This window comes from Juglans regia, unplaced genomic scaffold (assembly GCF_001411555.2).
Source record: "Juglans regia cultivar Chandler unplaced genomic scaffold, Walnut 2.0 Scaffold_686, whole genome shotgun sequence".
In the NCBI taxonomy this organism is placed as follows: Eukaryota; Viridiplantae; Streptophyta; class Magnoliopsida; order Fagales; family Juglandaceae; genus Juglans; species Juglans regia.
The window spans coordinates 25784-38735 of NW_023361730.1; the positions used below are offsets into that span (position 1 = coordinate 25784).

General features: G+C 36.1%; 2 protein-coding genes across 5 annotated transcripts; one reads left to right on the plus strand and one right to left on the minus strand.

Annotated features, from left to right (window-relative positions):
* Positions 1–827: 827 nt before the first annotated feature.
* Positions 828–5276, minus strand: LOC109007400 (DNA-repair protein XRCC1-like). The gene is made up of 6 exons (XM_035687134.1): positions 5174–5276; positions 4589–4907; positions 4301–4489; positions 3836–3944; positions 1136–1221; positions 828–947 (listed from the first exon to the last, which is right to left on the minus strand). Exons 2-6 carry the CDS (start codon positions 4778–4780, stop codon positions 828–830), a joined length of 696 nt encoding a protein of 231 aa, XP_035543027.1. The 5' UTR covers positions 4781–4907; positions 5174–5276.
* A 1828-nt stretch (positions 5277–7104) lies between these two features.
* On the plus strand, positions 7105–12841 carry LOC118346115 (centromere protein C-like). 4 transcript variants are annotated; one of them, XM_035687132.1, is made up of 12 exons: positions 7105–7420; positions 8306–8499; positions 8592–8680; positions 8764–8866; positions 8972–9138; positions 9356–9859; positions 9965–10035; positions 10127–10196; positions 10900–10985; positions 11776–11875; positions 11963–12070; positions 12435–12841. In XM_035687132.1, the coding sequence occupies exons 1-12, from the start codon at positions 7262–7264 to the stop codon at positions 12560–12562; spliced, it is 1779 nt and encodes a 592-aa protein (XP_035543025.1). In that variant the 5' UTR covers positions 7105–7261; the 3' UTR covers positions 12563–12841. The 4 variants fall into 4 exon arrangements, with proteins under 4 accessions (XP_035543025.1, XP_035543023.1, XP_035543024.1 ...); XM_035687130.1 differs by having other exon boundaries at positions 9356–10035; XM_035687131.1 differs by having other exon boundaries at positions 8339–8499; positions 9356–10035.
* Positions 12842–12952: the final 111 nt, after the last annotated feature.

Below are 12952 nucleotides of genomic sequence, written 5' to 3' on the forward strand. Positions count from 1 at the left end.
CACACATACACTCCATGGTGAGCTAACCCTAGCCGCCAACTACCTTCCTAATTTGGCCAAACCAAGCTGCCCATTTCCGTACCCTTTTGGGCACCCCTAGCCGCACACTTCCGTACCCACTTGGATAAACCCTAGCCACCATTATCCCTTACCATTTCGGGAAACCCTATTATACCTCATAGCCGTGCATCACCCATCACCCTACCCTACACTTACATCATCCAACCCTAATATCATTCATCATTTCTAGCCGCATTACACATTTTCATATTGACACATTGGTCATCTTGACCTACATTGGACGTGGACCAAGCAAGAGAAGGACTTGGACTCGGTCACCTCAAGGTTGCTATTGGCTTGGCAAGGCAAGTGTTTAGGGACTAGACCGGGGTCCCTAACAATCACACACTTCTCACTTGCTGTAGCCAATGTCAGTAGGAAGAAGTGGTCTATTAATTAAAAAAGTAGCGTTAAATGCTACAAACTTTAATGTTTGTTTTGAACCCTGGAAAACCACATTTATTTCAAGAACTACACCATTTGACGACAATGTCACTATCTCAATTATATATACAGTATTGGTATAACATGCATAAAATATAGAGGTTGAAGAAATAAGCAAGAGAAAACACTCAACAAAAAGGGAAAGGCATGCCACCATTTCAAATTTGCAATAAAATTCAAAACACGAAAAAGTATTAGTGATAATTAACATATCGAGTTTGATATTACAACATAGTAGCATCCAAATAACACCAAAATGCAAAAATACGTGAATAATTAGAATGCCGAAAAAAAATACTAAGAACAACAACGGCAACAATTGTTCATACCTTTTCATCTTGACTCTCTAGCCATCTGATGGTTCTATTCAAATCATTGACAGCCCACCTCTTCACTTCAGAAGGAGAAAAACACTCGTTGGCAGTATTGGAAGCTAGGTGATGCTTAATATAAACCAACACATGGGTCAATATAAAAACATGTTAGAATCAGCGCAAAACACTTTTATCCAGCATATATATACATATATGTGCTTGAATGTATGCGTATATGGAATGCCACTACAATGAATGAAAATAGCTAATCATTTATTTAGCAAAAATAAGAAAGTAAACACGAAATAAGAATTAACCTCTGAGGATACCGGAGCAATTGGCTTTGAATGCCGTCCTCTTTCAGCTTTCTTCTCAGGTTTTTTGTGTGGTGATGCCTTTTGATCTGCAAAAGCTTCATAAGTTCAGAATATAAACTTCCCATGCAGAAAAAAAAAAGAATTAAAAACCAAAAGGCCTCTTAGAAAGCATACCATATAAGAATTAAACAGGCATCTAATTTCAGGGATAATTACAACAGCTTGCATATTGGCTGCGTTCGATAAATAAAGTACCAGATTTGCTTAAAGAAGGATCGACATTTTGGATTTCAATGAGAAACAGTGATAAACCCAATCACACTTTAATTATAAATCCGAATCCATCAGTAAATAAGCTATCCTCTTCAAATGTTGATAGTAAATTGATCACGGACATATTGACCCAACAGAATTGAGACTAATCAAATCCAAAAGAGAATCAACATTGTCTTCTTGATACCTATACACCACTCTAGCTCTCTTTTAAAGTGACATATTGACCAAACAGAATCGAGACTAATCAAATCCAAAAGAGAATCAACATTGTTTTCTTGATACCTATACAACACTCTAGCTCTCTTTTAGAGGTGACATTCAAATGTCTCAATTTAAATGATCCATCCATCTATGGTAAATCCAACTGAGGGTATATCAGTCTCTGATCTTCCTGTCATTCTTCTGACTTGGCAATTCACATATAGGATCAATCCAAATTTCAACTTCAACATTAATGAAAGCAATATTTTTTAAAAGTCAATTTTATTTTTTTCTGCTGCATGGGGACAGTGGGGCTGAACAAGTGATAAAGTAATCTTATGTATATGGGCGTCATATTGAAACAATATTGAAATGAGTTCTTCTATAGATCAGCAACTATTCCCACCCCACACCCCATTATCTCTTTTTATTTTTTTTTAAACGCTGAAACGTCGTTTTGATCGTAGCCTTCTTCTCAGCGATTCATTTTTTTTTTCCTTGGTAACCAAATAGTTCAATAAGAAAGATATAAATGGGGGAAAAGGACTCAGAGGTGATAGAGATATCGTCCTGCAACGCCCCAATAGAAGGCTCAAACCACATGGTCTATACTCCAAAAGGACTAGTCAATGATACAATTGGAGCCTCATTAGAACCTTATAAAGAGCAAAAACTTTTTTTTCCCAAGCAATGTGGGATCTCATTCACCACTTACCTTATCCTATCACATGGGATATCACAATCTTCTCCCTTTAAATTCTCGAATTCCTCGTCGGGCCTGTTTGTTGTAGGTGGCATGGCAAGTCCTACATTTTTACTTGGGATAGGCTCTGATACCATTTTTAACCCTCTAATGGAAGGCCCAAATCACATAGCCTATACTCCAAAATGACTAGTCAATAATACAATTGGAGTCCCATTGGAATCTTATAAAGAGTAGGAACTTCTCATTCCCAAGCAATGTGGGATCCTATATACTACCTACATTTATCCTTATCATATGGGATATCACAATCTACCCCTCTTAAATTCATGACGTCTTCTTCGGACCTGTCTGTTGTAGGTGGCATAACTCAAGTCCTACATTTCTAGTTGGGATAGGCTCTGATACCATTTGTAACGCTTCAATGGAAGACCCAAACTACATGACCTATACTCCAAAAGGACTAGTCAATGATACAATTGAAACCCCATTAGAACTTTATAAAAAGCAAGAATTTTTCCTTCCCAGGCAACGTAGGATCACATTCACCACTTACTTTTATCCTTATCATATGGAGTATCACACGCCTTCCTCATCTGAGAAAAAGCCAAGAAGAAAGATCATTCAGGAAAGTCAAGATTTTTATTTTTTAGTTTCTTCATTCTGTTTTGCAAAGGAAGATGAGACTCCCATGAGACCCATGCTTTGTCTCAATAGCAAGAGCAGCATAGATATCAAAAGCATCGAAGAAGTGGAGGACTGCTTCATCTTGGACTTCGACCCATTTGAGTCCATCAACCTTACCAAGCTCTCCGTAAACATTAATCCATCTGATGCTTTTGCTGCTTCTGATGGCACTAGTGATCTCTGTGTCATTGCAGATAAGGGCCAGGTTTGTGTAGAATACATATTGGTAAAAAGAGATTGAAAAATGAAGTATTAATTGTTGCTACTTCTGTTGCTATTTTTTTGCATTTCTTATGCTAATGATTTTGGAGGAATCAGATTGGAAATTGTGTGAAATGTATGAATGAATGGTGAAGTGGGATGGGAAAACGGGGAGATGAGCCAGAAGGGAGCAGGGAAATACAGAGAAGAAAAGAAGAAGCTTTGTAGGGGGTCGGGATTCAACGAGGAGGGGGGAAACGGAGAAATGAGCCATAAGGGTGGGGGAAATACAGAGATGCATTTTGAAAAGAAAAGTTTCGTAGGGGGACGAGATTCAACGAGGAGGGAGAAGAAAACACAGACCCAATTCAGTTGTTAGTGAACCCGGTTCACACGTAGGGTGTGGGGTGTGGAGTTTAGCACAGTGGCTGATGAGAATAATTTTCCTATTGAAATTTGTTTTATCTAAAAATTTCTCTTTTGTATACTTCTTGTGTTCTTGGCTCACTATTATTTATTTATTTCAATAAAACTTCAATTTACTTATTCAAAAAAAAGTGTGGAAAACTGATAGAAGAAAAAGGAAACCATGCATCACATTTTTCAGACAAATTGTAAGCAAGTAATCTTACCTTGGCTTTCAATGGGAATGTCCCTTCTCCGCCATGGTTTGCCAACATGCATAAGAAAGCTTTCAATGTCAACAAGCTTCTTCTGTGTATAACACTCAGATATCCACTCCTAGGGCAAAGGTGGTAAATATCATCAGAATATCAGTAAAGGTGATTTATTATATCCCAGTCATCTAATTTTATAAAGCTTATCGGATTGTAACTCACAAAAAATAGAAAAGGCAACCCCAAAAATTCTTAAAATTAGTAAGAATAATAAGAAACATAATGCAAATCACATTAATGTCATGCTGTCTCTTATAAAGAGATTTGACGCCTACTAGTCATATTAATTCAAGAATTCCTACTCAAAAACTTCATGGACCATTGCTTGCCTTCATTTTAAACATTCTCAAATATAAACAATAGCATCTCACTTCAAAAAATTTATAAACAGATCATATAGCTCAACAGAAAGAAAGACACCTTCGAAACAATAGTCCCGCAATCTGACTCGACTTGTCTAAACTTTGGGGTGTTGGGAAATGCACAAACCAAGAGAGTGCAATCCGAGTTCCAGTCCGGCCGATACTCTGCTCCCATTTCCAGTGCTTGTGATCGCAAAATACCACGCTCAGGATTAACAAACCCTGACAACACAAACACTACACCTTCCTGCCCATACAAAAGAGTAACATTAGCTCGATCCTGACAACTCGAGTGACACACTAAACCGCGCAAAATGACTAGTCCCATTTTACAGTGATTTAGTACCAGAAGTTTGGAGAGATTTGAGGAGCCTGTATGTTCTTTACCGCGCCCTTTAGCTTGCTTATGGTTTTCACCCTTATAACTTTCCTCATCGTCACCAACCTCATTCTCTCTTGAACTCATCCATGAAGGAAGGTTTCGCTTCCCAGTCTCATTACCACCACCGTAACTCGCGCTTTTCTTTGATCCAGACATAGCAAAAGACCTCTTCAATACCTCGGACTATTCCAATAAAAAGACAAACTACACCGAAGATGGCAGTTAACACAGATGCACAGTCCCAATTACACACAACGCCGTGCAAATAGAAGTGACTTACAACCTGCGCAAATTACTGACAAAGTGTTACAATTCTAGTGGCAAGATGGCTAAAAATTCATTAACATAAAAGAGAATCCCGAGATTCGCAAGGTAATTAGTCTCTTACATTAAGCATGAATGCCATAAACCCATTAGCAATGATGTCAGATTGCACCCAACCAAAAAAAAAAAAATATTGGGTCCTCTCTTGAACCCGTAAATATGTCATGCTATAACTTACGGGCATGCAAGAAAATGTCTCAAACTGAGAGTAATGGGAAAACTCACTCTCCGTTTGCCGTCTCTTTGCCTGCCTGCGAGTACCGCCCGGGTTCTGGGTTCTCGAGTCCTCCCAGAAATCTGGGTACACTGAAAGATCTGGGCTTTTCCTGAAATCTGCCCCCGCTTAATTGGGCCTGACTATAAATCATGCGCGGTCCTCTGCCCAGGTAACTCTTTAAAATCTTACACAGTTGGACGGCGTAATTTGTTAATTCTGATAGTTTAAGTTATAAAGTAAAAGATTCAAAATATTTTTGCGATATAAAATGAGATGTTTTAACATAAACAAGTGAGTTGAAGTTTAGATAGTGAGATAAGAATAGATAGTTTTAAATTAAAATTTAAAATTTAAAATTAAATAAAATTTTATTATAATATTATTATTATTTTAAAATTTTAAAAAATAAAATTATTTATTATATTTTATGTTTAAATTTAAAAAAATTATAATAATAAAATTATATGAGATGAAATATTTTCATTGTTCAAACGAGGCTTGAATCTCAAGTAATTCTAACCGAGTTGAATAAGTCGAGTCGTACTTAAATGGATATATATTAATTGCGTTGATTATTAACTTGAGGCCAAAGTTTAATTTTAATAGAATAGATATGAATCGAATTGTGGGATGGATGAATTCATCAACAACTAGCATAGGATCCTTGATGGATTTCTTATCATGAATACTATGCCAAATACAAGTAGATAGATTCCAATAATTATATTCAAAAGAATAATCGATTTTTGGGAGGAAAAAAATAGTAAAGGCTCTTTTCGGATACTTAGATATGAGTTTTTTGGATCGGACCGATCAAAGTGTACATATAATTTTTTAGATTTTGTATATATATTATTTTATATAGTAATTGTATATATTAATTATGTAATCTTTTATCTAATTTATCATTATTGACCATATAAAATATTAAATATATTATTAACTAATATATTATATTTGATAAAAAAAATTAACATATTATATGATAAATCATAATTTTATATGCAATGATACATAATATTTTATCCTTTCCTTTTTTATTTTGTTCTTATATTTAGAGTATGGATGATATTTTATTTTCAATTTCTCTTTCTTTATTTTTTGTTTTGAAATTTATTACAATGATTGCTTATTTTCATGGATGGATATGAATAATTTTGATAAATTTTTCAAATTTTATTTAGGTTATTTTCAAGAATAAAATGTGCAAATAGAGCTAAATAGTTGATATTTAAAATTGGGAAAATCTTGAATTTTTTTGTATGTTTGATCCAATTTGCACTGGTTATGACCGAATGAATCAATAAATAACGGTCTGATCCAATCTAGAGTAATGATCAGTTTTGGTCTCAGTTTGAAAAATAAATGGATAGAAATTTTCAATCTGGTCCAAGAATTCTCCCAAGATCGATTAGATCAGACTGATTACACCTTTAACTACGAGTCTACTATTTCCTTGTTCAAAATTATTTAAGGCTAGTTTGGATGATGGACTATTCTAAAAAGAGTAATTCTATGCATCAGCTTACACTCTCCATACGTCATGCATTCAAATTTTTTTTTTTTTTAACTCAATACACTACACTTCGTTTGTATTCACAGCCTATCTCAATTCATCTCAACTCATTTCACTATTATTCACTACTATTCAGCAACTTTAACTCACAAATCTCATTACTATTCACAACTCATCTCGCTACTATTCACAACACATATCAACTCATATCAACTCATCTTCGAATCCAAACGACAGTGTTGAGTGTATGATAAATAGTAGGTTGATGTAAATATTTTTCCTATACAATTATTTATTATTTTTTATCTATTTGTTATTATTATTTAATATTATTTTATTATTATTTACAAAATATCTAACGTCACTTTACTACCGCGAGGATGCTAGGTGAAAATCCGTTGCCGCAGGGACACATCTGCAAAATCGTAGAAAGAGAAAATTCAAGGCAGACAGCCAGGCACTCTTGGCAACAATATCGCGACAGTAGACACTCCCTCCCGCCCACGCTCTTTTCGAATTACATCCCTCCGGCCCCACTCGAACTACGTCCGTCTCCTCCTTCCAAACCCCGACGCCGGAAATGGTAGCCGAATATCGGAGCCCTGATCCGTTGGATCCGCTTTCAGCCTACTCGGGTCTCTCCCTCTTCCCCAGGACATTTGGAGTGGCGCCCGAGCCGTTGAAGTCGCACGAACCCGACTCTGATCTTGACGCCATTCACAACCGCCTCAAGACTATGGTACTTTCTGTCGTCCAGTCTTGCGTCTCTCTCCCTCTCCCTCTCTCTCTCTCTCTCTCTCGTTGTGCTTGTTTAATCTCCACTAATCGAACTTGACTTTTAGGGTTTCGTCTAGTTTACGAGTTTAAAATTAAATCCAGACTGGTTCTGAGAAATTTAGCCTGATAAAGTATGCTGGATGTTCGAGGTTTACTTTTCATCATCATTGTTAATAATAATAATAATAATAATATTATTATTATTATTATTATTCTTTTGAGGATATTGCAAATTAAAATTAACTGAGATTGATGTGGCTATTTTTATCTCGGGACTTCTATTCATTCATATTTTCAGATGAAAAAACGTAGAGCTTCTTTGATCGCTTAGAAACAAATGGATTAGAGAAGGGAGGAAGGCGAAATTTTAGGGCCTTTTCTATTTTTTTTGTATCTGGGACCTGGAAAAATGTAGGCTGGATTTTTGTCACAGCATAATTTCTTAGAAGAATCAAGGAAATGAGCGTTTGAGTCATGGCCTTTGCTCGTTTGTTTTAATTATTTGCAATCTGAGAAAGCTAGAAGCTGCTTTCAGTCACATCCAGAGCCTAAAACAGTTATCTAGCTCAGTCGAGTTGATATATGAAGGATCAATGCAAGCCTTCTCATCAATCAAATGAAGCACCTGAAAATTGAAGAATACAGGGTTAGGATTGAACTCATTCTTTATTATTTTTTCAGAATTATTGCCACCAAATGGTTTATTCCACAATGGATATCCCCTTATTAAGTAAGCATAAATACAGAGCAGGTTACTTCAGTGTAGCCATAATTCCATGGTAATGTGCCATAATTTCATTTTACTCAAAGAAAATGGTCATATTTCTTGGTTTTCCTGCACTTTCAGGCATTAAAAAGTCCCAGTAAACTTCTAGCGCAGGCAAAAACTATTACTGTTGATGCTTCAGTGCTTCTGAACTCTGAAATTGCCAAATGTGAAGAGAAAAAGGCAGGTGCTGCAAAGGATAAGGAAAGTCTCCAAGAAAGAAGGCCAGCCTTAGGCCGTAAGCGGGCTCGATTTTCCATAAAGCCTGATATAACGTAAGTTCATAGTTGCTGTCTAATTTTCATAAAAAAAGTGGCTGCTTTTATTTTTGTCTTCAGATGACCTAAGTCATATCTTCATTTCACAGTCAGCCTGCTGTAATTTTGGAACCAAATTTGGACATTGATCAACTAAAAGACCCAGAGGAGTTCTTCTCAGCCTATGAACGACTTGAAAGTAAGTTGCAGTCTCTTTATATTCTGGAACTCATCCTACAATCATATGGATAAGACTTTTTTTACTGTGTAATTGGTGCTTAGATGCCACAAGAGAGTTACAGAAGCAGATTGGTGGCATGTCAATGGATTTTGATCAGCGCAACCGATCCACAACTGCACGACAGCGTCGACCAGGGATCCTAGGGTATGATCATCAGTTTCATCATGGATCCCCACTATGCTTTTTTATCTTGTAGCTTATTTTTATTAAAAAACTTATGTGGAATAACCTTATTATTTTATGACCCAGGCGGTCAGTTAGATACAAGCACTGCTATTCATCAGTGAATTCCGAGAATAATGAGAATGTTGTAACCTCTCAAGAGACATTTGAATCAGGCATTGTGAGCCCACTTAATGTCATCTCACAATGTGAAAATGGCCAAAATCTAGCATTACAAGAGAGGGAATTAGCTGGTAAGTGGGCACCATTATATAGTAAAGTCAGTCAACCTAGTCAATGTTATTTTTTTATTGCTAAACAAAATTTTATTGATCATAAGAATAGGCAAAGGCCCAGGTATACGGGACATATACAAGAGTATCACCTGAGCATTTTATACTAGTATCCATTTTGCCCATTTTTTGTTTCTTAATAGATGCTTGATATCATGATTAATTGCATTTGAAATAGGTTCAATGGACGAGCCAGAGAACAAAGTTAGTCAAATCTTGGATGAATTGCTATCTGGTAATTTTGAAGATCTGGAAGGGGATGCAGCAGTCAGTCTTTTACAGAAGCGCTTGCAGATCAAACCCATTGATCTAGAGAAGTTAACACTCCCAGACTTGCAAGGTTTTCAAAAGACCGATGCGAAATCTTCAAGGAAAAACATGCCAAAGCCTCGGAATGCTCTAATGGACATAGGTAATCTGTTAAAAGGAATTAGCAGTGAAACACCCATGAAGATGATACATGAGGCAGAAAGCTCTGTTCATCACAGAGCTTCACCCACACCCCCAAGAAGTCCATTTTCTCCCTTATCATTATTACAGAGACGACTTTTGCAGTCAAAGCCCTCAAGTGATCCATTTTCAGTTCCTGATTTTGGGGAAGGTGACATTGCAACTGCTAAAACAGGTTCACCTGAGGTGGCTATTGGAGATTTTACTTGTACATCTCAAACAGTTGTGCAAGGTAAGTCAAGTAGACTTTCTGTTGGAGTTGATATCAGTTCAAGTGGAACTTGTGTTGGCATTTTGGATAATGTTGGAGGCACTAATATGGATAATGAAGTTATAGATGAGCAATTCAGTGAGCATGATGCCGATATTTATCCGCACTCAAATGGATCCAATAACTTGGAGGAAAAGGTGAATCTTTTTTTGTTTTTATTTTTTTTTTTAATTATGATTTTTTTTTTTGAATTTGAATGCCATGTATTTTTACTGTGACATAATTCAGGTGGAAGACATGCTAGGAACTGTGGAAGTAGTAGCTTCTCAAAAGCCCAATCGTATCATGGCTGACTCAAGTGAGGAAAAACTCAAACTACATTCAGACTCCATTGTTTATGATCACATTTATCTGTTTTGGCATTATGATAAATACTTGTGAGAGGCCGATGACTAAATTTTGGATTTTTGGGTTAAATTAGTACGGTTTATCTAGTAATGGATGCAGGAGTTGATTTTGATCATTGTTTGGTTCTCTGAAGAAAAGAGGACAAAGCACTGTCTAGACTATTAGAAGCAATACAATGAACCTCTAAGCTAGATTCTTAACCCACAGCATAATCAAGGAGGTCCTGAAGAGATAAACTTGACCATATGATACACTGTGACTTCCTAATCCTCTCATAGATGCGAGAGACTCAGATCATGATGGATTTTATGTGAACCATTTAGATTGTCAAAAGGTTGTTTGTCCCCTCCAAAGTGGGTGTTACAAATTCATGTTGATCATCTGTTACCCATAATCAACTAGTTCAACCAAGACGAGGTAAATGGAACTGGAAAGTAGGTACTTAACACATTATCAATGAACTATTTTGTGTCCAAAATAAGCTCTCTTTTTTCTGTGGCAAGGTTTTCATTCTTGATGAATTTGAATCCTAAATTTTGTAAGGCAGCTATAATTTCAATTTCTTGTCCACTATAATTCTATGTTTTGTGCTTTAGATGGTTTCAACTGAGTTTATTCTGTGCCTCACTGCCTTTTGTCATCTTCTCTATCAGATCAATCAAGTCCTCTTGTCATTGAAGACTCTGCAGTACATGGACTCTACAGAGCCTCAAACAACATCCCAGAACAGCAAAAAGAGGTTACCATTTTTCCTTATTCATTTCCTTTCATTCATTCTTTTATACATACATGTATATATTCATATTTAGCATTTGTATCTGAGTGGTGTTGAAATTGATCTTGAGTTGGGAAACATGGTGCTGTAGTAGAGGATGGATCATGATTTTTGATTTTGAGTTAGTTTTCCGTGTATCATTGTTTATACCCAATTTAACTAAGCTTTAACTCTTGTTAAATTGGGATTGGCTCCAAAATACCTCAACATTTATATATATTTTTTTAATAATCTGTTCATTCACTTTATGACAAAATTGATGATGGAAAGGGGATTTTCCGATTCCATAGATTGTTCAAGTGAATAGGCAGTTGGATGTTGTAGTGAGTGTTGATTGTTCAATCTAAAGTCCTATGTGCTCTATTTGAAAATGGAGTTAGAGCAATCAAGAATTAGGAATCCTGTAAGGGGTAACAGTCAAGAATTTTGGATGTTTGTTTCATTATTTACGTTAAATCCTCTCGCCTCTGTTTATTCTTGAGTCCAAATGATTTTGAGTAATTTATTAGTTAATTTTTATGCCTTCTATCTGCCATAAAAGGTTTTATTCTTTCTGGGAAATATTTATGGCCTAACACCTCTCCCCATCCCTTTACCGTTTGGTTCAAGGCCTAGAGACAACCTTGGGGTATCTAGATTCGATAAAATATTTATGTCCAAAAGAACAATTTGCTTTTTTACGGTTGGTTCTCCTTTTGATATTATATGCTATGCTTGAAAGTTGTTTTTATTGTCTCCTGATGCAAAAATCCAGGAAAGTGCCAAGGTATCATTGAATGAGCATATTGAAGTGAAATCACGTCAGCCCAAAGAACACAAAAGGAAAAAGCTTTCTCACAGGCAAAGCCTTGCAGGTGTTCATTTCTAACAATCTCAAATGTTTGACTGAAGCTTTTTTGGGTTATTTTGTTGGATTAATTGGATGTATATTGTCTTCCTAGGAGCTGGTTTATTATGGAAATCTGGGGTAAGGCGAAGCACCAGGATCAGGACAAGACCCCTGGAGTACTGGAAAGGCGAAAGATTATTATATGGACGCATCCATGAAAGTGAGTATTCTCTTGTGTCGATTTTGTTGGGTTAGGAACTCCATGTCACAAATATTTCTCGTAATATATGGACGCATCCTTGAGAATGTGTTGGAGGGTGTGGTCATGGGATCAAGACCACCACATGCATAACTTACTAAAAAGAAAGTTCCTTGATAGTGTACGAAAATCTTGCATTCAAATCCTTTATGGTGAGCAGCTGAATGTGGGGCAACAAAGTTTGGTTTGCTTTTTCTTTTGCTAGCTTCCCTTTCCTTTGATATTCAATCATCATGATTTGTTACAACTTTTAACGAAATATCCATTCATGTAATTCCATTTCCCGTGTAGGTAATAGAGATTTGTCGTATCATACCTTTTGCAGGTCTGGCAACGGTTATTGGATTGAAGTACGCTTCTCCTACAAAGGAAGGTGGAGAACCCACGCTCAAGGTGAAATCTTACGTCTCGGATGAATACAAAGAGCTTGTCGAACTAGCAGCTCTACATTGAGACGACTGATGTTTTAAGCAATGGTAGGAAGTAGGTACCCCCAACGAGTTCTCTCCTATGTATTCTGTCTCCTGACACCCTTCTTTTTCTACTTGTCACCCAGAATTGGCTGGGAAAACCAAAAAAGAAAAGAAAAAAAAGATAGTAGTTGTTGAGTTCTAATTGTGGTAAATAGTCGTCGTGGACAATTAGCTTCTATACTGAAACTTTTCATTGATATATGAGAAGTTAAATGTTATTGCAGAATGTAGGCGTAAAGCTTCTTACCTTCTGTTTTTTTGTTTTTGTGGAATACATTCTATTGATCGTAAATTAAACTATTAACTAATCCATGCGGAATGAAATAACTTTTTTATTTTTTTTTGTTATAAAAATAAAAATAGATTTTCT